The following is a 24,257-nucleotide window of genomic DNA, read 5'->3' as shown; positions in this document are numbered from 1 at the left end:
AGACTATATACATATATTATATATATATTATATACCTTCTATAACATATATATATATACTAAGTAATTGTTGATAGATTGGTCAATACGTGTATTTTTTCGGCGTAACGAGTATTCGATTATTGTAACCGGCACCACGAGAATTAACCAATGAGATTCTTCCTCCATTACAGATAACTACGCTTCGTTGATGCTTGATCCATTAACTGTCGTTTCTCCGTTGTTAAAAGGATCTTTATCAATGGACTATATAGTCCACGAGAACTCGAATCTTTTCCTATGTAAATTAATTATTCTTAAAACTTGAGGAATCTTAACCAACCTTATACAGTAATTTCATTGCAAATACGAATGTTCAGTTCCAGATTCAAAAATGTAGACGGAGATTGTGTCAATAATAAGATGAAAACACGAATATAAAGTCGATTCTTGTTACAGCGACGGAATATTAAACATAGAATATAAACGTAGAAAATTTAAATATTCCGCTTGGCAGCTAATGGATTGACCAGACGTCAGATACTATCAAAGAACAAACAAACGGTGATGCCTGCGCATACTTAACACGTTCACAAACAGTAAAATTTTAATAAGCTGTAAAAATAGAAAAAAGCAGATTCAGTTCTCAGTTCTTCAGTTAAAATGCGTGACAATTTCCAAAAATGAAGGCTATGTAGAATTAAATGCGTAATAATGCTTATAAATTTGAACGTTGTAGCATCCAAGTCATTTGACTTGACAATGAAGATGAATATAACATTCGCGAACGTGTTAAGTTCTTAATTGCAAACTGGGAAGGCTGGAGCATTGAAATCTAATGGCACTGCCATTTTCATACGGATCAGTGTACTTAGGTATATAGAAACAACATCCAAGTTTCCGTTTTGCTGAAACCAGGCACCGTCGTCCGTTGAATTCCCCGAATCAATGGAGAAAACGAAACCGGTGGTTCTCGTGTTGCCGCGACATTAAATTTCCATCGTGCATGCAGTAATAGCTATCTTACGATACACGCAGTTATACCAAGCAGACTTTTGGTAGGCCATAGGAACAGTAGCGAGTAAAACCCTTTGAGTAAACGTTTTTAATTATCCTCAACTATCTTTTCTAACGTTTTGTTTTTTTGTTTGTATCACTGTAATGTGTGTGATGTTCGGGTGTATTGCAGTTATGTGACGATGGGCATAGATCTAGGCAACCTTGCCGCTCTCAGGACATTTCGAGTCCTCCGAGCCTTGAAGACTGTCGCTATTGTACCAGGTATGCTTAGTGAAATAGAAATTGGTCGTAGACGCAGATATATATATATATATATATATACTTATTAGAGGTCATAGAACACAATTGTCGCGGTCGCTGTTACACATCTATCTCTCTATCTCTCTATCTCTCTATCTCTCGCAAATCACATCACCGATATTAACGCCTGTTCTACTTTCTGATCTGTTCTATCGCCACGCCGCCATTTTGTCTCATCAGCCTTCTATCTGTCGCGCTCATTACATCGGCATATCGAGTCATTCATCGAATTATTGGGCTCCGCGGGAGTGTTCTGTCGCTTTCTTGTCATTAACGACAGGTGATCCACGATCTCGAACAGTCCTATTGGTTAAAAACATATACCTATCGTAGCGTCGCGCTGGGAAACCAAAGAAACATGGCGGACGCCGGGCCGTCCCGTCCGCCATGTTAGACGCTTTGGGTTGCCGCCAATCGAAACCGCTTAAGTTGCTTCATTAATGGAAACACCGTTCAGTTTCGTCTCGTTTTTAACTGATACACTGCTGGGTCTCTTCCGTCTTATTCCACTCGTAACGTAATGTTTCATTTCTGTGGTAGCTTGTGCTTCGCTATTTTTTAGTGTATATACTACTGGTATCTTTTCTCGTAATTACAGCACAATTGTGGTTTTCGTATGACAATTAGGTAAATACATTCGAAGCTGATCGAGAAACAGTACACGAACAAATACTGGAACACCGAATAGGATGTCTGTTGCATTGCTAGTTAAGCTTTTGTCCGCAGTAACGATCAATTACCTGAAATTCTTGTGTGCAATTCGGAAAATTTACCCAATTCGCCGCGATTGCGGTTACGTGATCTAGCCGAAAGCACGTGCACCCAAGAAGACAGAGAAAATTTCTTTATGTCGCGAGTGATCGAACGTAGAGAATCGTTGCACGGAATATTCGGAAAAGCGACAGAACCATCCCAAAAATCCGATACGTCGATCAATGTTTCACGGTTGATCATCGATTTAATGTTGCCCCAACGTTCAGGTTTACCATTGAACATCCCCGTTTCTCTGCATCCAACGTGTCCGCCCGAATAATTCTCTGAACGATCGTCAATCGTCCAATCATCTTCGACTCAGTTCATCACCTCTTTCCACACGCTGAAACGAAAGCGGTCTGTCAAAGTCTGACAGCTGAAGCTTACGGAATACCCGACTGAGCCCACTGTCCTTTTCTCTCGTTGTCTAGGTCTGAAAACCATTGTCGGCGCTGTGATAGAATCCGTGAAGAACCTGCGCGATGTGATAATCCTGACGATGTTCTCTCTTTCCGTCTTTGCGCTGATGGGCCTCCAGATTTACATGGGGGTTCTCACGCAAAAGTGTATAAAAAACTTTCCTGAGGACGGCTCCTGGGGTAATCTCACCGACGAAAACTGGGAGCGATTCGTTAGTAACGAAAGTATGTAGACGACGATCGACGTTTCCGTCTGTTTATCCCTGTTTCTAATTAGACCACTCTGCGCGACGCGGATCGTGAGCTTTCGTTCTGAATAATTCATTTCTGTTCTTCCCTCTAGCTAATTGGTACGTGGACGAGGCGAAAAATATGCCCTTGTGTGGAAATTCATCTGGAGCAGGGTAACTTTCGTTGTTTATTATTTTTACTAGTTTAAGAAGATAGAGACGAATATAGAACGAACGTTACTTAACACTACATTTACGAACGTTTATTCTATACTTTGTTCTGTTGGCCCTAGAAAACTACGCGGAGATTCTAGCTTCGAAGCTAGAGTATTGCAATATGTATTCATATAATTACACAAATCAGAATCGACTTAAATTGTTACTGAATAATATTGAAAAGATTCAATGCCCGTCACATTGACGGGTTTCGTAAATCTAGGATTAAGAATGTTTAATAATTATATATTAATTTAATTATTTGAGGAACAAAAGATCAGTTTGCTAGTATTCTAAGTTCACATAGTTTAACTTTCTCTGTCGAAGATGTTGGATATTTGGAAAAAATCCTCGCCTGTTAAGAGTTTAATCATTTTTTAAAAGTTGGTTTAGCCCTTTACACTCGAAAGTGTTTTACTAGAAATATTCAACATTCTCTGATGAAATGCAGACGATGTTCTTTGAAACTAATTAATGAGAAAACATTCTATTTCAATATTCCATATATTGATGCATCATACAGAGCTTAATATTATATGTAAGACTTTCTAATTTTGCAAATCAAATCAAGTGATGACTAGAGTCATCTCTCGAGTGCAAAGGGTTAGCATGGTTATAACTTGTTTGATGTGTTTAATGATGTTTGTTCCGTATCGCAGGCAGTGCCTTCCTGGCTACACGTGTTTACAAGGATACGGCGACAATCCGAATTACGGTTACACGAGTTTCGACACCTTCGGCTGGGCCTTACTCTCCGCTTTCCGTCTGATGACTCAAGACTACTGGGAGAACTTGTATCAGTTGGTACTAAGATCGGCCGGACCGTGGCACATGTTGTTCTTCATCGTGATCATTTTTCTTGGCTCATTTTATCTTGTCAACTTGATTCTCGCCATTGTCGCGATGTCCTACGACGAGTTGCAAAAGAAAGCTGAGGAAGAAGAGGCTGCCGAAGAGGAAGCTATAAGGGTACGCTGATCAAATTCATTCGATCACACAAGGATCATGATAACGCTTAATTCTCCACAATTGAAACATATGCTGTATTCATATCTTGCGAATAGAACATGATTTACTATTATGTGTTCTCAATATTATTCGAAATCAAAGGTAACAATTACTACGATATTATCAGTAGAAATAATTATCATTTGTTCTTGATTGAACGAAAACAGGAAGTCGAAGAGGTACAAAATTCAATGACAAAATTCAAAAGATTCAAATGTTCTTAATATTATTTGTGAATGAAGATATCAGTTATCGGAGTATTATAAGTAAAAATAATTGTAATCTTTTCTAATTGGCGAACAAACAGAAAACCAAGGAGGCAGCTATAGCAAAATTCCTCCGACTCAAACATTCTTAACATTATTTTAAACCAAAGATATGAATGTATAAGTAAAAATAATCGTAATCTTTTCTGATCGACGAACAAACAGGAAGCCGAAGAGGCAGCTCTGGCGAAAGAGAACAGGCTAGCGGCGCAAGCGGCAGCTAGGGAGGCGGCAGCCGCTGCCTCCCACGCCGCGGACCAGATCGTCAAGTCGCCGTCGAATTTCTCATGCCAGAGCTACGAGCTCTTCGTCGGCCAGGAGCGAGGGAACGACGACAACAACAAGGAGAGGATGAGCATACGTTCGATCGAGTCCGATAGGGTGAAACAGATCAACAACCACACGACCACCACTAAAGTACGAAAAGTCAGCGCCGTAAGTATCTGACCGGCGACGTTACCATCGATTTGTCCTCCCTTGACGTAATGTACGTGGTTCCTATTAACTTAATTCCCCGACCTCGCTTCCACGAGAACAGTTCACGCGAGGCTGTCTCGATCTTGACTCGACTCGTCGGTATATTGAACTCAGGGTGATCGATAGAGGAAGAGACACTTTTATGTGAAATCTTTCCCAATAAGAATAATCTTCGCTAACAGAGAATGTTCTTCTTAGACAGGTCACTTATCGTTATTAACCCTTTACGATCGGCACATTCTTCTGGCGACATTACCAACTGGTCGAAGCAAATATAGATTTTTAAAGTTATTTCTCTATAGATTTGTTCTATAGGTAATTTACAGTAAATATATGGATTATTTTTTCAACACATTGTACGCCAGCTAAATTTCAACTTCTAGAAACGCGAACGTCGGTGATTATATTGATATATTTTGAAATATCGATCAAACCGAGATTTTTAACTTACGAAAAGGAATGAAGAATTCGATTTTGTAATTTTACTTTGGATTTTTCTTGTATATATCTAAAATGTTACAATAATATGGGACTAGCAATTAAACGATAGACGAAAAATCACTCACTGTCGCGGAGCCGGCGCGCAATGTGTTAAGTTAATGTATTTTGTTGAATATATGTACTGTAGAGAATAATAAGTACTTATAACAGCTCCTGATTGTTAAATAATACTACCCAGAAGAAGAGATAATCACTGTGACACCGATCACAAAGGGTTGAACATTACATTAATGATAAATAATCCGTTGTTTTCCCAATAAAGTGGTATCATAAACTAGAATAGGTACAAGTTAGCACTTCGACTGGCAAGCAAAATAACATCAAAATTCTCCTAATGAAGCAGAAACTAAAAAATGAAAATTCTTTAAAACAACTGCTCTATTGTCTTTCTTATATCTCATATATCCAACATTCGATTCGTCAGATATCGTTATTAGGAAAATGAATGTTTAACACGTTGACTGCCACGGTGGTCACCGATGACCGGAGCTTCCAAATTGCTGAAGAACAATTACAATAAAAAACTTGATTTTAAATAAAAACATTTAGTAACATAAGTAGCTAGATAGCATAATACGACTACTGTGATACTAAATCATTAATCATTATTTTCAATATCATTTGCCTTTGTTATAAAGAATAAATATTTCTATTCAAAACGCTGGAAATTCTCGTGGCAATCAACGTGTTAAAGTTACGTAAAAAGTGGCGTCACCGAAATTTGGCTAACGTGGCAGTCGAAGTGTTAATCCTCCATGTCCTGAAGATGCTCGAAAGTACCGTTTTCACCCTTTGCGGACGAAGATTCTCTGAAATATACAAAACCATCGACAGATGAAGCTAAATTATATATCAATTACTTGAACATTAGAAAAATAGAAAACTACGTGCTGATCTCTTGCTATTCGAGTAATTAAATCATTTGTTTACGACTTGGACTTCCAAATATGAAAATTTCATCTCGTCGAAATGTCGACATTCGTCCGCAAAGGGTTAAATATTTGAAAAGTGTTTCTCGTGAACGGCCTTAACCCCTTGTCCTAATATCGTGGCAGACTCGTGGTGAAGATTTCCAATAGAGTTTAACAAATATAAATATCATAATTCTTCCAACTCCGAATTGAATATTATTTTTCTTATTTTTTTTCTAAGTAAATGTAGACATGAGACAAGTGTAGAATTTTCCTCTTTTTCCAATGAATTACGAACAATAGAATGTCTCTATTGAACGCGACTGGGAAAAGTCATAGGGCAAGGGGTTAAAGTATCTCAAACGGAAGCAACGGTAAAACACGAGACTATAATTCAGGACACGAAGGCTTAGGTATCTAAGTAAACAACTGCATAATAAAGAGAAACTTTCCGACGAGGAATACAAGTTTTCGCATAAACTTCTCTCCCTTTATGAAACACCCTATGCAAAGTTTGACCGTAGCAAGAATAGAATGTTGACAGTTTAAGGACTTGATGATCCATGTAACGGTTTCACTGAATGAGTTCGGGATGATGAAGGCGGCAAGTGTTCGTCTAGCAGCAAGGCTAGAAGGATAGAGGATAGATCAATGAAGTGGTACCTTAGGCTGTGAAGTGGACTTGAAGGAACTTGGTGGCGAGCTTACGAGCTTCGGATGGAAGGAAGATATTGTTGCGAAGGATTCGAGGAATTGCAATGAACGATAGCTTACAGCGGTTCCCAACCTGAGAAACGCGGACTATTGTCGGGGGAGGCAGCAAAATTTTTAATGAAAAGTTAATCTTCATACCATAATATCTAGAAACTTCATATCGTAACGTAACAGTAGACATTCAGTGAAGTAATGTTTTGTAATAAAGTTACTATTTCAAACGTGTCTATATTATTATATCTATTAACACGTTGATTGCTATGATGGTCATCGATGACTGGAGCTACTAGAATGTTCGAAGACAATTATACCAAGGAAACTGATGTTGAATGAAAATATTCAATAACACGAGCAACTAAATAATAGTGTACCGCGAGAACTGATATCAAACTATTAACCCCTTGCACTATAATTTGTTTCCTAAATATGATCGATACATACTTTATAGTTAATGATTTATTAAGGAAAAAATCTTATAAAAAAAATTATAAACTTAAACATTTACTCCAAAGGTTAACGAGTGATAATATGGAAGAACAATGCTATTTTATTTCAATATTTCTCAAATTGAATGCGTCATACGAAGTGTTATATAAAGAATCAAATTTTGTAGTTTTACTTTATGAAATCAAGTGAGTGATAGTCACCTCTCGAGTGCAAAGGGTTAAAAGATAGGGGAGGCGCAGAAGAGGCAATTTTTTTAAGGGAACGTAGTAGTATAAAGGTTGGAAACCGCCAGCTTAAGATGATTCACGAATAAAGATACTGAAAAGGATCGTTTCGCTTACCTCGACGAGTCGAGCCGTTCCATTAAAGTCTGTCGCTCTGTAGCATGCTTACCGTAACGGTACCATTGTTAGGACGCTTTCAGACATCTTGTTTTCGTTATGTTCATTTACTCGCAGTTTGTCTTCCCAGCTGTAACGCTGAGCTTGAGGCTCGTTTAAGTTTTACGTGTCGCTCGCGGCTCTACGCGTAACAGAAACCAGGTCTGACGCTACATCCACGTGAACAGTCGTCTTGATCGTCATTGTGCTGTCTTGCATGCGAACCGCATGTGTTCTAGCCGAGAAGGGAGATACGAATTGTTGGGCGGTAAATATGGTTGGTTTCAAAGTGATTGAAAATAAGCGAGAAAGAAACTTGTGTTAGAGACTCGTTTAACACGTTGATTACTTTGAAATCGATGGACGACAGAAATACAGATAATACATTGATGACAGCGAAATAGTTGTTTGCTTTGATCCGTGGGTAATGAACAACATCGATTGTTGTTAACCTCTTGTCGTACAATAACGAGTGAGACTCGCGACGAAGATTTCTAGACTGATTTAACAACAATCAATGTTGTTCATTACCCACGGATCAAAGCAACCAACTATTTTGCTATTATCAATTTATGATCTTCAAATGAAATGTCCGTTTGAAGTAGAATGGACAATTTCCTTGCATTTCTTTCAAATTGTCGATAGTAAAATATTACACGAGCTTAGTAGTAACAGTAAATAGTACGCCAAGGGGTTAAATATCAAATTTGATAGTTTTACTGCATCAAATCAAGTGATGAGTCGCCTCTCGAATGCAAAGGATTCATCCTATTCGAAGGAAATTGCTCAAATTACTTTGTTCAAGAATGATCAATGAAAGGACACCAAGCCCAAAATCGAAGACCATACCGATCTTCGTGTCTCCATTTCTTGAGCCACGAATTCTAGAAACATCTCTGTAACCCAGTCCGCCGCGGCAAGCTGTAAAATCATCCTCCGCGTAATGCGAAACCGACCTTGCTCTGTGTCATTGTTGCGCTTGTTGCTAGCTGTCTACATGAAACATACTTTTCTTGTACATTTTCTTTATATACATATATATATATATACATAGATATATACATATACATATATATCCGTATCGAGTGCCTCCTTGGTGTACACAATTAGACCACGTTACGAGCCGTTTGGTAGGAGATGTCTTTTCTTGTTTTTTTCTTAAGGTCTCTCGCGCCGCTAATGGCCAGTTTACTTATGCCTACCAGGAAAGCCCGCGGAAGGTACGTGTGTCACGACCGTGTCCGTCACCGGCGAGCGTACGTACTTTACCTAGCTGTACACAGCGACATCCATGATGCCGAAATCATGTCAATACGTCCGTATGTTTGACGTGTCGGGATGGTGGAAAGATTATCATGATCCAATTCAGACTCACATCAGCCGTTACATGCGAGCATCATAGAATTCCTCCTCTCACCGTAGCCCTCACAGTCCGCGCGTATATCAACCGACGGCCATCTTGTCGCATCACACTGAACACCCACTATAATTAAGAACGTCTTAGTTAGTCTCATTCGAGCGTACCCAACCATTCGAGAAAAGAACAAGAACCACCCAGCTCCAAGATCGAAGCTTGAACGAATAATTTAACGACAATCTTCTGATAACCTGCAACCTCCGTTTAGATACCCGGTAAACGAACACCGAAACGAAATAGTCAGATTCATTGCCGGACGATTCTAATCGGTAACGACGACCCGTGCGAACCGGAGCAAAAAGCAAAGCCTTTCGCTGCCAACCGCTGTACAGAGAGTAACTGCGCCGTGATGCGGGGAGGCATTCACATACCCTACTACTAGCCAGCTTGAATAGCGCCCACCGTTCGAATATCTCGAGGGATAGGAGGATGAGAGATGAGGAAAGAGGTCGCTGAAGAAGGCTGCGCTTTTCGAGCACGCAATGCTCGTCGCGCCCGAGCGTTTCGATAGTCGACGATAAAACGAAATCAGTCGCTTATCGCGATTGTCCCCGCTCGAGGTGGTATAGAGAGAGAGCCGCATCCTAAGGTTTACCGGTCCGATCTTATTCCTTTAACGATCCTGTTCCTTAAATCCGCGTCCATTCTTCCGGTGGAACGACGAGAGAACGGTGATTAGAGAAAAGCGGTGGTCCGCCTTGTTGTAATTCCAGGCGAGCCTTAGCCTGCCCGGCTCACCGTTCAATCTACGCCGAAGCAGCCGCGGCAGCCATCAGTTCGCTATTAGGAATGGCCGCGGCCGTTTCGTGACGCCGCCCGGCGGCGACCGGAAGCCGCTGGTGCTGTCGACGTTCCTCGACGCGCAGGAACACCTGCCGTACGCGGACGACTCGAACGCGGTCACGCCGATGTCCGAGGAGAACGGTATCATCGTGGTGTCCGGTTACTATGCGAATCTTGGCTCTAGGCACTCGTCGTACACCTCGCACACCTCGCGGTTCTCGTACACGTCCCACGGCGACCTGATCGGCGGGCTGGCGAACGCCGGCAAACCGATGACCAAGGAGAGCCAGCTGAGGATCAGATCGGTCAGGCCGCCCTCCGTCAATGGACACTTCACGGACTCCAATCAGAAGTACCATTATGTGAGTGCCGTGCCTCGACAAGCGCACCTTCGTATCCTTCACTGTTTCCGTGGCAAGCGGCGCGATGGTTCTCCGTGGAGGCTCCCGTATTTGTTGAAACCTGCGATTATGTAGCTAGAAGCGATGGGTTCGAGTCTTTGAAAGGTTATATATGTTGCCTTCGAACAAAAGGGAAAAGGTTGAAACCTATCGCTGTATGTTTTGTATTTATGGGGGCCTTTACATTGTCTAAAAGTGACAGCCTATCGACCCGTGGGATTAGATTAAGTTTATTCGTCTGTTTTCCTTCGAATTAGTTATTGTTATTTTTGTTATAGTCTGGTTAGAAATGTAGGAACGGTACGATCGCGCTGTTTAGAATTCTTTTGTGTGAAAATGGAAAAGTCATTGAGTTTCTGGATTGAAACGAAAGGAGCGCGATCGCGCCGCTTGGCACTTTCGAATTTTCCGCAGTGTCGTGTAGAATTGGCACTCGGAAGAATGTGTAACTGATGAACTGCGGACTTTGGAGCTGTTGTAGCTTGTAGAAGCTGCCGGGAATAATGCATGGAGCTTGATGAAGTTTTGGTTCTTTTTATTCTGTTTTTGGTCTACAAGCAATGTTAGCCTCTGTCGTCTGAGGAATTCTTTGGACCGAAGATGTTCTTCTCCAAACGAATTACACATTTGTGCAACTGTGTTTCACATGCTATTTATTTGGATTAGAAGCTGGAGAGAATAAACACTGTGATCTGTCTACAGGAGGGTGATCTGGACGATCCCATGGGCAAGGCGAAGCAACAAGACAATCCGTTTATAGAGCCTTCTCAACAACACGCCGTGGTCGACATGAAAGGTAGAACATGATTTACTATTATATATCCTCAATATTATCCGGAAGTAAAGGTAATAATTACTAGGATATTATCAGTAGAAACAACTGTCATTTTTCCTCGATTGAACGAAAACAGGATGTAGAAAACGTAGCTGTGACAAAATTCAAAAGATTCAAATGTTCTTAACCCCTTCATCTACAATATCGTGTTAGACTCGTGACGATAATTTCGCACTGAATTTGCGAAATTTAAGTGTTGTTTATATTTTTTAAATATCAATTAAATATTACTATTCTGTTATTATTCATTAACCTTTGAAGGAAACGTAAACATAGAATAATCATAAAAATTGCGCCTCGTCCTAATAAATTATTAACGAAGAAGTTCTGTCGATCATAGAAATAAATAAATCATAGGACAAGGGGTTAATATTATCTGAGAACGAAGATATCAATTATTGGAGTATTATAAGTAAAAATAATTGTAATCTTTTCTAATTGACGAAAAACAGACAACCAAAGAAAGCAGTTATAACAAAATTCCTCAGATTCAAGCATTCTTAATATGATTCAAAGCAAAGATATCAATTAATACTTATAGTACGCCCCCTAAATAACCCTCTAACATCCTATATACACACCATAATCAGATCATAGAATTACTTCTATATTCTCCTTTCAGACGTGATGGTGCTGAACGATATTATAGAGCAAGCCGCGGGCCGCCAAAGCCGTACTCCCGAGCAAGGAGGTAATGTCGAGTCACCATCCGTATCTCGCTCACACTGTTTCTTCCAGTTGAACACCCTCTAATCACCGATGTGTATCTCTTGTGTGATGAGCATCCTATTTTCTTTGATGTACACCGTTGTTAAAACTCTTGTACTCCTTTCTATCCCGTTGATATTCAGTGCTGAAGATTTTTGTCTGAGCGCCTTGTACATAGTAGACCGAATCCTTTACTTTCTTTCGTGTGGTCTTCTTTTGTTTTTGTTCGTTCCTTCGATTTCATTTGATGATTGTGCCAAACGAGAAAAAGAAAAGAGACACGAACCAAGAGAACTCCCGAGAAAAGGAGTGCGTGTCACGTATATCCTTGTGATTCTTTTACACTGACCGGTGGTATTGCGCAGGATTACCCTCGTTTATGCCGCCGCTGAAAAAGTAAAGAGGAGACACCGCCGAGACATTCGTCGACGATTAATATTCGTGATTCTAAATAACCGCAGCGCGTGTAAGCCCCTCGAACTCGTTGGATGGAGTGAGAACAGTTTGTAGTAGTTTTCTTTTGGGGAAACAGAGTTTGTTTCCTGGTATATGACACAGATTAACATCCTCGCTGCAGCTGCACGACATCCCGGTCGCTTCGTGCCTGGATTCCGCTTTCCATTTTACATTTGATAGACGGTGGCGGCTAAGAGACAGTTCCGGGGATCGGCAGTTAACACTTTACCGGTTGCTATCGGCAACTTTCTTTTCGGCAACTATTATCGGCTACTGTCACGCGTCACTTCTTTCTTTTCGCTAGCGGTGATGCTATTTTGTCATTCTGATGTTTGTATAGGAACATATATCGATGCTATTTTTGAGAAACAATTGTTTCCACTGTTCTTCCTTCTTAATTTATCAGATCGTCTTTTGCTCAAATCTTTGAACCCCTTGCCTTAAAAAAACGTGTGGGACTCGTGAAGGTTTTAACACTAAAACTACCGAACAGTTAAACTGACTTTTCGAAATTCATCTGTAGAAACTCCAAGAGTATCTATTGATACTTCAATTGATTTACAATTCAGTTTGAGTACAGCTACATCAGTTTCTTTAATAATTTCCCAGAGAAGCATCTGTATCTTTTTAATAATTTCGAGAAGAAGAATTCGGGAATGGATCGTTTTGAGCCATCTGGTAGTTTTAGTGTTAAACGGAATTTAACTAACATAAATATTACTCGATTCTTCTAAATTCAAATGAGATATTATTTTTCCGCTATTATTTGTTGTAGTTTAGAGTAAAGGACATAGAATATGCATCGAATTTTGATCTTTTCCTAATAAATTAATGACAAAGTTGTACCGATCACAATTGAGAACTCATAGGGTAGGGGGTTAAGCGAATGCTTCCTCTGTTAGTTTGAAACTGTCTGTCGCTGCCTTCGAATCGCGACAGCTTAGATCTATTACAAAGTTATAAAATATTATGAAAATGCAGTAGAACCTGATACTCGCCGGTAAAGTGTTAAGAGGCACGGAAATGTACAAGTGTAACGATGAAACTACTAAGTAACAGATTAAATTTATCACAGACTGTTATTGTAGTGGTACCGCTAACTTTTACCATTTTTATATTGCACAACGGCAGCATTCATAATAAAATACACGAGTATTCTATTTTGATGTACGTATTACGGCTATTAGCCCCTTTTACAAAGAATACAATAAAGAAATTCGTGTGACTACTTAAATGCTAGAGTAGACATTGAAATGGCAAATTAGGTGAGAAAGGAAATATTAAGTATACGTTTTTAAGTTCCTCTTTTTATAGGTAGCAAGATTATTCTGCAGAAAAAGATTGATTTTGTGGAAAGTAATGAGTAGAGTTAGCAACAGCAGTGCCGAGCTGTCTCTTGATCGTCTTTAGAACTGCAGCGGATTTTAGTTCGTTGATACATCATGAGTTTTCGTAACGACACTCGCTTCGCCGTGTCGAGGGCACCGCCGCGTCCGCCTCAGCTGCACAACAAGAGAGTAGACTTCAAAGAGAAGCTTCACCAAAAAGCTACGACATGTCACTTCTCGTCCCCATGCTCTAGAGATCGCGATTAGAGCTTACCAATTCAGAATTAGCGAGGATCAAAGACGCACGCAAACATAGTCGCACTACGGCCGCTTCGACGTGGAAGTTTCCGCTGCTGCAATATCCAACATGGCGGTTATCGAAGGGTAGATTCAGTATTCCATTGTTTACCGTTTTCTTTCGTTGCGTTAAGTGCGCTCGTTTCTTAGATGAAATTTATCATATGACGTTCTCTTTTGTTTTCGTGTAAAGTTTACCCTTAACTGGTGGAAGGAAATAACAATTGACTAACGCGTTCGCTAGTAGCGTCGCATATTTGTGACGGCCGTAATCCTATATTTTACATAATGAACATGAAATTAATCTTATGGATATTGTTATTAGAAATTATAAACTACGACAGTATATTTAGGAACCCAATGATTCCGTTTCAGTTTAATTTTTGTTTAAATAATGAAAACGAAATGAATCCTATGGATTTTGTTATTAGAAATGAAAAACTACGACATTACATTTAGGAACTCGATGACTCGTTTCAGTTTCATTTTTCTAATATTTTGTTTAGATTTACTGGATTGAAGAAAATATTATAATTGAGGAGACCGAACGAAATCGTACCAGTTAAGGATTAACGTGATTTCAATCATTTCTTTCGATTTAGTTCGTTCAAGGTTTCTTCGTTTCAGTTTTTCTTTTAGGAAGCACATTTTTCGAGCGGATATAGTCTACGTTTGGTCACAACAAGTCTGTACAGCATTCGCATTTTGTGTTTCGCTAATTTAGTTACGTCAGTCCCTTGATAGTGCTTCTCTGCTATCGCGTGTGCGTTCTCGCTGCTTGCATCTCATACACACAGGGCCTCACAGAGTTTTGTTACGATTCTTTGAATCGCTTAATGAAAACGAAATGTAATACTTGAACATAGAATTTTATGACTTAACACTAGAACTACCGAGTATTTAATATGATTAATATGTATTTATATCTTTATAAAAATTGTAACGACAGATTATTCTCAGTTTCGTCCGACATTCATTATAGTATTCACGTGAAACTATTTATTTTCATGATCATTTCTAATAGTCAATGCATTGAATATATCAATTATTGCTAAACAAAGGAAACTAGCCATTTGATAGTTAATTACACTAGAACTACTGAACAATTAATACGATTAATATGTAACTTTTATAAAAATTGCAACAATACATTATTTTCAGTTTATTCAGACATTCATTATGGCATTCAAGTGAAACTATTTATTTTCAAGATCATTTCTAATATTCCATGCTTTTAAGATATCAATAATTGTCATCATCTGTTATCATTTTCATTTTGTTTAATTCTAGTGTTAATTATAAATTCATATCTTCAATGAACAAACATTTTCTTTAATGAGAAACTGAACTTCAAATTAACATTCCTGTAAAGAAACCGTTTAAAGTGTGGATTTTCAAAGTGATCACGTTTATGTTAATAAGATTTTATTGTACTTCTATTAAAAGAAATGATCTGTAAGCCTCTGTACGCAATCGCAAAGGATCTCTTCTTCTTCTTAGTCGCTTTACAAGCAATGCGAACTCTCTACTTACTTTCGTTTCCTTCTCCGTTTCGTTTCTGCTACATGCACCTGCCTGTTCGTACGTAATCTGTGGTCTGAAACAAAGAACAAGCTTGATGAACGAGAAACTAAGCGAAAAACTAAATAAAACTAAAACCTCTTTCCCCAAAAAGAGTGGTGCCAGACAAAATTACTAACACGCGTTACAGCTTCGACCTATTACTTTCCGACAGACGACGATGAAGAAGGGCCCACATTCAAGGACAAACTGTTGGCCGCGGTGCTGCGTTGCATCGATATCTTTTGCGTGTGGGACTGCTGCTGGTTGTGGCTTGAGTTTCAAAAATACGTGTCTCTTTTGGTGTTCGATCCATTCGTAGAGCTTTTCATCACCCTTTGTATCGTCGTCAACACACTTTTCATGGCGTTGGATCATCACGACATGGACAAGGACATGGAACGGGTGCTCAAGACCGGAAATTACGTAAGCAATTCAGTCCATGATACTTTATACTCGTATAAATTCAATCGGAGATTAAAAATTAGATTGAGACACACGATCAATTGGAAAAGTTTTTGAAGGGTAATTATAAAATCGATTTTACTTGAAAGTAATATTTTATGAAAGATCAGTGCTCTAATTTCAGTTTGAAATTCATTTCAACATAGATTGTGAAATTTGATTGAAATATTTTCTATGAAATTTCAATTTGAGATTCAAGTCAGCATAGATATTGAGATTCGATTGAAATATTTTCTACGAAATTCCAGTTTGAAATTCAAGGCAACGTAGATTATGAGATTCAATTGAAATATTCTTTATGAAATTTTCATTTGAAATTCAATTGAACATACATTGTGAGATTTGATTGAAATATTTTCTATGCAATTCCAGTTCTTCACGGCTACATTCGGTATCGAAGCAACGCTGAAGCTAATCGCAATGAGTCCCAAGTACTACTTTCAAGAAGGATGGAATATTTTCGATTTTATCATCGTCGCTCTCTCGCTGCTGGAGTTAGGCTTAGAAGGTGTGCAAGGTCTTTCCGTGTTACGATCGTTCAGATTAGTAAGTCACCACTTTCTTAATTAACAATTACAAGCCAGATCAGTTTGAAAAGATACCTAAGACAGTGGCGCGATTCAAAAGTCGGATGTCCAAGGATTCCATCATGGCCACCAGAAAATACTGATCCTTCGAGTCGAAAAATCAACGAACCGTAACAACGCTGGAAACCTATGTCTCGTCACAGAAATCTTTTCAAACTCGTCACACTATACATACCTTTCTACAAGTTATTACTTCACTAACGAAATATTCTCCACGACATTTGACGCTGCCACGACCTTCTAAACTTATTAATCTTAATCCCATACCTATTTCTACATGAAAAGAGGTTAAAAGCGATAATCTTTCGAAAAAATCATTGATTCAGAAGCAATTGTCAATTCAGTTGTTAATACTTCTCACTTTGAATGTTACATTGAAACTTGGTTTTCAGGTGAGAGCCGTTTCCGGTAGGAAAATGTTCCCAACGTTCCATCATCATTGCAGCTGACTTCATCAGTGAGGTCAAAGACACACTAATAATAATAGTAGGTCAAAGATACACTGATAATAAAGAACACTATTAGTTTTCTAATTGTTCAGCTGCCTAATTAAAAAACTAGTGGTGCTCTTTGATCCAGAACATGAGCAAGGTGTTATAGGAATCAAAGAACACCATTAGTTTTCTAATTGTTCAGCTGTCTAACTAAAAAACTAATGGTGCTCTTTGGTCCAGAACGTGAGCAAGGTATTGTAGAGATCTCACGTTAACCAAGCCAGCCTGTGGCTCAGAAATGAAAAGGGGCAAGGAGATTCTTCCACTTATGACACTCGGTCTGACAGTAATGACGGCTCCATATTCTTCACTTCTGAGCCACTGGCCAACTTGCTTAACATAAGATTCCTACAGTATTTATCTATATAAAGATAGTCCATAATATACATCATTATCAGTGTGTTTGATCCCACTGCTAAAGCCAGCTGCAATGATGGCGAATCATAAGGAACATTTTCCTACCGGCCACGACTCTCACTCTAAAACCAAGTTTCAATGTAACAACTCAAACCGTGAAAGCATCAAATCTACTACTTTGAATCTACCGGAACAATTCACACAAAAAGATCTTTAAATGACCAAGTCGTGGCAGGGTGAAATGAAATCGATGATACGTGACTGTCATTGCTGTATTTACTTCTTAGAAATATATATAGCTGATCATGTGGATTCACTAAGTATAATTATTCCGCAGCTAAGAGTGTTCAAACTAGCGAAATCGTGGCCTACGTTGAATCTGCTGATCTCCATCATGGGCAGAACGGTGGGCGCGTTGGGTAATCTGACGTTCGTGTTGTGCATCATCATTTTCATATTCGCCGTGATGGGTATGCAGCTGTTCGGCAAGAATTACACGGATAACGTGGATCGTTTCCCGGACGGCGATCTACCGAGATGGAATTTCACCGATTTCATGCACTCGTTCATGATCGTTTTTCGCGTGTTGTGCGGAGAATGGATCGAGTCTATGTGGGACTGTATGCTTGTGGGCGATGTCTCTTGCATACCATTCTTCCTGGCCACGGTCGTCATCGGTAATTTGGTTGTAAGTATACGCAAGCAGGGAGCCAAGTAATAGACTACGGTATTATTTATTAACTCTATTTATTATTCCCTCCAAAATGGTAGGATAATCTTCGACACGAATACGCGCAGACATTCACTGAGCACAGAGAAAATGAACAAATCATTCGTTGGGAAGAGAACACATATAATAGTGGTTCCAGGGAGTTTCCGCCATATTGGAAGTTCAGTAAACTGTACATTAATGAGTAGACTATGGATCTTTATGGAAATTCAAATTTTCAAGAATGTAATTAGAAAAGAATTATAATGGGAAATGGTTTTTCCTGGCAAATGTCATGAAAAGTACTAAACTTTCGATACTTTATATACTTTTTCGCATCGTATGCATTCTGTGCAATTTTGCACTTCCAAATTTCTCATAAATGCATAAAAATCCGCAGTCTACTAATAAATCTAAGAAATCATCTTGACAGTATTATATTCTAAGTCTACGGAAACTTCTTGAAAACACTAGACATTCATCGTGTGTATTCACAAATATTTCATGTCTCCATTGCTATGTATTCATCTAAATCGAGCAATGATTGGTCTCTTAAAACGAGGAACGAACTATCAAAAATAAGCTCACATAATTTCCTGGCAGCAGAAGCTTTTCCAATTTCCATAACGACATAGACACAGCAACGAGGAAACCACAGATTACCAAAAAAACTCTATCAAAAATAATCTCACATAATTTCCTGGCAACAGAAGTTTCTCGAATTTCCATAACGACATAGACACAGCAACGAGGAAACTACAGATTATCATATCATGATCACCAAAGAATGCGAATGTATCCAATGATCTCCTCGACTAACCTTGAAACGACCCTCCACGAAAATCCCTTGCCAATTATGTGTACCAAGTGTATTTGAACGAACCAGCCGCGCGGCAGCCATTGACACGGGAATTACGAAGGAATGTTTGCGTTGTGTCTGTGACGAAATAGGTGCTGAATCTTTTCTTGGCCTTGTTGCTGAGCAACTTCGGCTCGTCGAATCTTTCGGCGCCGACCGCGGACAACGATACGAACAAGATCACAGAGGCGATCGATCGAATAGCACGTTTCGTTAAGTGGATCAAGCGAAACGTCCTATTTCTGGCTAAAATGATGCGAGCCAAACTCACCAATCAGATATCCGATCAGGCGCCAGGTGAGGGACCGTCCAACAGTTGGAAAGAAGGTTTATATCAAATCAGATCGCTTGCTGTGTGCGCTGTGTAGTTCGTGGCACTGTTTTCAGTTCTGCTTTTCACTACTTTTTCGAAATTCTTCTGTTTTTTTTCTCTCTCTGTTCTCCTTTCTCGTTACTTCTTTCCTTGCGTTCTGTTACTTCCGGTGCCAGTCGACGATCCAGAAAGCAGGACGTCCCCTTCGGTGAACTGCGCGAAGGGGAACGACGATACAGCGCTAACAAAGAGATGACCGGCTCGAGACGAGTTTCTTTTTCATATTACATTCTGTTGACAGTATCGTTTATTGTTTTCTATTTTTTTTCTCTCTCTCTCTCTCTCTTTCTCTATTCTTGTATCGTTTAGCGGCAACCAATACGTTGACTGGCATGCCCGACTTTTTTACGCAGACTTTTTGATCGGTTCGCTATTTCTCTTCGTTCACCGGGCGAGAACGATCTTCGATGGCGAAGATCGGCGACGATTACACGGGGCGTATAAGTCGGGAGTTTTGAATTTTGCTTCGCTGATTAGCCTGGCAGTTATACGTTGCTTTATCTATTATTTTTTGACGTTGAAGGATATATGATCGTGTCGTCTGTCGAATAATATCGTCGAGTCGAGTTCTTTGTAGATCGTTGCGTTGTACATGTGGATTTGCGTTTGACCATGTTCTGGAGAATGCGAGAGAGGCTTTGTGGCAGCCGATCGATCGTTAGCGAGCAACGTGGAACTGAAATTGTATGGTTTCTGTTCAAATTATTCTATGATTTGTTAGAATAGCGTTTTCGTTGATTAGAGGTTACAATGCGAACGACTGCCAGCGAAGTTGCACCGCTCGGTACCAGAACTTTCGAACGAGACCCGTGCCACCTGAGATTTCACGAGACTTCGATGTTACATTGATTTCGCTTCTTAATGTCCGTTTTCGTTTTAAGATTCTGTTGCGATTTTCTGTTGACAAATGCAATCTGGTTGACCAGAAACGTAACTTACGGTGCACAGTATGTGTCTGATGAATCACGTAGCACGGGATCTATCGATTTAGTTGAGATTTTCAATTGTTTGCAAATTAACCCCTTGCTCTATGATTTATTTCTTAACTATAGTCAATACCGTTACTTTATTGCTAATAATTCATTAGGAAAAGACAAATTTTCGGTGCTATTTTTATGTCTACAATTAAGCCAAACGTCACCGATTGACAACGGAAAAGTAATATGTAATTGATATTTTAAAATGAATAACACTTCGATCAATTTTAATTCGGTTTAAAATTTTCTGACATGATATCGTAGGTCAAGGGGTTAATGAAACCATTTCTAACGGTTTCACCGAATAATCGAGAGTTTTGTTATAAAGATTCTTTGATAAATGATGTTTAATACAGAAATGATAACATTTCCAGTATTTGACAGTTTATTGAGGGAAATTTCGAAGAAATTTCTTAACGACCATTGGAATGAAACGCAATCCATTATGTACCACGCTCGGTTAGTCACGTTTATTTGATTTCTGGAATTGATGTAACAAGTACAACTCGTACGTCGCGATGAAAAGAATTGGCCGTAGATGAAAGAAAGAAAGAGTTGCATGAGAGTTAGATGAAAAATTCGATCGGACGGTAGGAACGTCTATTTACAGCTTTGAGTACGTTTTCTGTTGAAATATATTTTCGAGACGAGAGAAACGAAAACTTAACAGACAAGCAAGACAATCGGTCACTTTGATTGATTAACCGTACTCAGATGTATTTTTTGAGAAAGTGGTTCTGATAAGGGCGGGTTAGAGATTTTGTGTGACTGTGCAGATGGAATTGATCGCGATGGGAACCTAGATCTTGCAGATGGCGAGCTCGACGCGTATAGAGATAAAAAGAGCCCCAAGGAGCTAAACCAACTCGAAGTTGCGATTGGGGACGGAATGGAATTCACGATTCATGGTAAGCGTATCGTGGAATGCGAATAAATATCATCGATGTTCATCCATTTTCAATTTAGAATCCTGAATTCGATACGATCGTGCACTCGAAACCATCGTCACGCTTCGAACATCTTTAATAGTCTTCATTGAATACAATCGATTTCTTGTTTTTCGAAGGAGATGTAAGGAATAAGTTGAAGAGTGGCAGACTGTGCATGAACAACAGCAAAATTATAGGCAACTCGATTAATCACCGTGACTACAGGCTGGACCATGATTACATTAATCAGAACGAGGATGACACGATCAGGTTAGTGTCTTCCAATCGAATTTCCGATTTTTAGATTCATCAAATTAGCGATTATGTGAATACAATTTTCTATTTAAAATAATCGACGCACCTAGATCTATAATTTCAAATGAACCTATCAATCGAACGTTTAATTTGACGATAACATTTTCCTACGCATTTGAATAGTATCAAGTCGTATGGCAGCCACAAGAACATGGCGTTCAAGGACGAAAGTCACAAGAGTAGCATGGATTCATTGGACGGAGAAGAGAAAAAAGATGCTAGCAAAGAGGACCTGGAGCAAGAGGATGGTACTTATTTCTTTATTTTAACCCTTTGCACTCTCAGTCGCCATTTAATTGGACACAGCAGAATTACAAAATGAACAATTCAATATAAAATGTCGAATAAGATATAAACACATGAAACATAGAAATAAAACAATTCTGCCCCAAAAATAAGCAAGATGTTCCTGTATATAAGTTGCAAATAATACTGTTGATATTTCGTCGGAGAATAACGAATGGTTGTAATGAAAAATATTGTTGAGTGCAAAGGGTTAAGTATATTTTAGTGCCTTTTTTTGGATTGTGAGCTGTATTAAGAATCCATGATGTTTTTCAAGACCTTGGGAAAGAAGGAGACGAAGAGGGCGCGGCAGACGACGCCATTATTCACGCAGACGAGGATCCAATCGAATCCGATTATCCAGCTGATTGTTGCCCAGAAAATTGTTACAAAAAGTTTCCATTTCTGGCCGGTGACGACGACGCGCCGTTCTGGCAGGGTTGGGCGAACTTGAGACTGAAGACCTTCCAACTAATTGAGAACAAGTATTTTGAGACTGCCGTCATTTTGATGATTCTTTTGAGTAGTTTGGCTCTCGTGAGTATACGTCGAATTTACCACAGTTTTTCACGCTATGAGCCTGGCACAAAGTCTGTACCAAAAGTCCATCGAATAATTACCTTTCTTTTTTTAATACTAGAACTACCATACTAGTTACAATGACTGGTTTCGTAATTATTGATACCTTAAAACCACGGTTTCCAACCTGGAAGGCGCGAACTATTACCAGAGGAGGCGCCGAAATTTTGAATAAAAAATTAACGTTCATACCATAATATCTAGAAATAAATAAAGTTCATATCGTAACGTAACAGCAGAAATTCCGTGAAGTAATGTTTATTTTGTAATAAATTTATTATTATTTAAAACATGTCTATATTATTATATCTATTAAAAGATAGGGAAGCGCAGAAAAAAATTTTTTTAGGGCGGCGTAGTAGCATAAAGGTTGGAAACGGCTGCCTTAAAAGCATTGAATTATGTAAGTGATCTTAAAAATAAATAGTTTCACTTGGATACTATAATCCTATATATTAATCGTGTTAAATGCTCTGTAGTTCTAGTATTGAAAAAAATATTAAAAGATAAACAAAACAGTGGAATATCTAAAAATATCTTGAGCCTGGCTTAAAGTGTTGAACAACGTTTGATCCTCACGAATCTGTGCGAAAGAAATCTGATTATAATGCGTTTGTAGGCCTTGGAAGATGTGCATCTTCAATCACGACCCATTCTGCAAGATATCTTGTATTACATGGACCGAATCTTCACTGTGATTTTCTTCCTCGAAATGTTAATTAAATGGTTGGCTCTCGGCTTTAAGAAGTACTTCACGAACGCTTGGTGCTGGCTTGATTTCATCATTGTTATGGTGAGTTCAGTTTATCCAAGAATTACGTTACACCTCCTCGTTATGTAATTGAAATGCGCGTAATCTCTTCCGTACGATCTTCGACTTATATAAACGACTTGAATTTCCCGACGACTTGTTTCCCACGAAACATTCAATACCCGGCGTTAACAAGAGAAATATACGTAGCAGGATAAAGCAAGCGATTACACGCATATAATAAAATGTTAATGAATATTTGTAATGTGACTAAATAATTTGGTTTACATACTTTATCTTCTTTCCTCAGAACAAGCTTACAAATGTTCTTTTCAAAGAGCCTCGCGAAAAATCTCACCGTGAGAAATTAGGATAAGAATGAGAAATAAAAAAGAAAAGAGACACGCTAAAAGTTGAGTAAAACAGGAACTTTGTAAACTTGTTGCACACATTTTATTAGAAAGAACCGAACTGTCCTATCTGAACTCGTTAACGCAAGACGTCCGCCATCTTGTGCCCCTCCTCCTTCTAATAACCCCGAAAATCTGCCTGAAAAGCGGGAGCGCAGCATGGAAACTTCCAGCGGAGTTCTCTAATAGACTCGTCTACCCGTTAATTCTAATTATTATGAAAATCATCTTCCATCTGATCAATATTTGATGATAATAGCTCTCACTGATCAACTTGGGCGCAATCTGGGCCGGCGCCGCCGACATCCCGGCCTTCCGTTCCATGAGAACACTGAGGGCCTTGAGGCCTTTACGAGCTGTATCACGATGGGAGGGCATGAGAGTAAGTCACATTGGTCGAGGAGAACTAAATTCGAAAAAAGAAAGAAATGCCATCGGCCTGATCCGGTGATGTGACGATATTTTACATATAATGTCAATCTGAAAGGCTGAATCTGCTAAAGAAAGTTTCATTTTCTACTTGTAGCTTCGGTTGTTTCATCATATTGTTGCTCGTGGAATGTTGCTTCCTTGGAGCTTGCATTTTTGTAATGTACTAAATACTTTTGATGTTTATAGAAGATACTACCGTATAAAAAAAAGGATAATTCAGAAAGTCAGATATAGATGATTCTTGGGTAATTATGTATTAACACTAAAACTACAGAGCCATTCAATTGAGTCTTTGAAATTTATAGAAACGAGTGCTTCTATCGAGGCATT

The 24,257-nt window shown here is 39.1% G+C and overlaps 1 protein-coding gene and 1 long non-coding RNA gene across 49 annotated transcripts in view; one reads left to right on the top strand and one right to left on the bottom strand.

Annotated features, from left to right (window-relative positions):
• Window positions 1-24,257, bottom strand: part of LOC116432441 (uncharacterized) — a 53,767-nt gene that overhangs the window by 9,043 nt on the left and 20,467 nt on the right. For 2 of the 6 annotated variants that reach the window (XR_004236130.2, XR_012998150.1), the window contains exons 2-3: window positions 15,379-15,442; window positions 8,309-9,103 (exon numbers count right to left, since the gene is read on the bottom strand). This is a non-coding gene — a long non-coding RNA (uncharacterized LOC116432441). Of the gene's footprint in view, window positions 1-8,308; window positions 9,104-12,493; window positions 13,723-13,822; window positions 13,902-15,378; window positions 15,443-19,147; window positions 20,374-24,257 lie in introns of those variants that run through there. The other 4 variants (XR_012998153.1, XR_012998152.1, XR_012998148.1 and 1 more) reach the window with 4 other exon arrangements.
• Window positions 1-24,257, top strand: part of para (sodium voltage-gated channel paralytic) — an 81,702-nt gene that overhangs the window by 44,681 nt on the left and 12,764 nt on the right. For 9 of the 43 annotated variants that reach the window (XM_076365425.1, XM_076365426.1, XM_076365429.1 and 6 more), the window contains 18 exons: window positions 1,168-1,259; window positions 2,483-2,695; window positions 2,814-2,874; window positions 3,576-3,885; window positions 4,356-4,625; window positions 8,784-8,840; window positions 9,751-10,182; window positions 10,924-11,017; window positions 11,679-11,747; window positions 15,557-15,831; window positions 16,243-16,416; window positions 17,646-17,996; window positions 18,969-19,203; window positions 20,982-21,134; window positions 21,293-21,425; window positions 21,594-21,718; window positions 22,033-22,292; window positions 22,954-23,127. In XM_076365425.1, coding sequence (XP_076221540.1) covers window positions 1,168-1,259; window positions 2,483-2,695; window positions 2,814-2,874; window positions 3,576-3,885; window positions 4,356-4,625; window positions 8,784-8,840; window positions 9,751-10,182; window positions 10,924-11,017; window positions 11,679-11,747; window positions 15,557-15,831; window positions 16,243-16,416; window positions 17,646-17,996; window positions 18,969-19,203; window positions 20,982-21,134; window positions 21,293-21,425; window positions 21,594-21,718; window positions 22,033-22,292; window positions 22,954-23,127 — 3,478 coding nt within the window. Of the gene's footprint in view, window positions 1-1,167; window positions 1,260-2,482; window positions 2,696-2,813; window positions 2,875-3,575; window positions 3,886-4,355; window positions 4,626-8,783; window positions 8,841-9,750; window positions 10,183-10,923; window positions 11,018-11,678; window positions 11,748-15,556; window positions 15,832-16,242; window positions 16,417-17,645; window positions 17,997-18,968; window positions 19,204-20,981; window positions 21,135-21,292; window positions 21,426-21,593; window positions 21,719-22,032; window positions 22,293-22,953; window positions 23,128-23,754; window positions 23,878-24,257 lie in introns of those variants that run through there. The other 34 variants (XM_076365465.1, XM_076365460.1, XM_076365437.1 and 31 more) reach the window with 21 other exon arrangements.

Source organism: Nomia melanderi, chromosome 3, assembly GCF_051020985.1.
Source record: "Nomia melanderi isolate GNS246 chromosome 3, iyNomMela1, whole genome shotgun sequence".
NCBI classification, from domain to species: Eukaryota; Metazoa; Arthropoda; class Insecta; order Hymenoptera; family Halictidae; genus Nomia; species Nomia melanderi.
The sequence above is the reverse complement of the archived record's forward strand: the minus strand, read 5'-3'. Positions and strand labels throughout refer to the sequence as shown.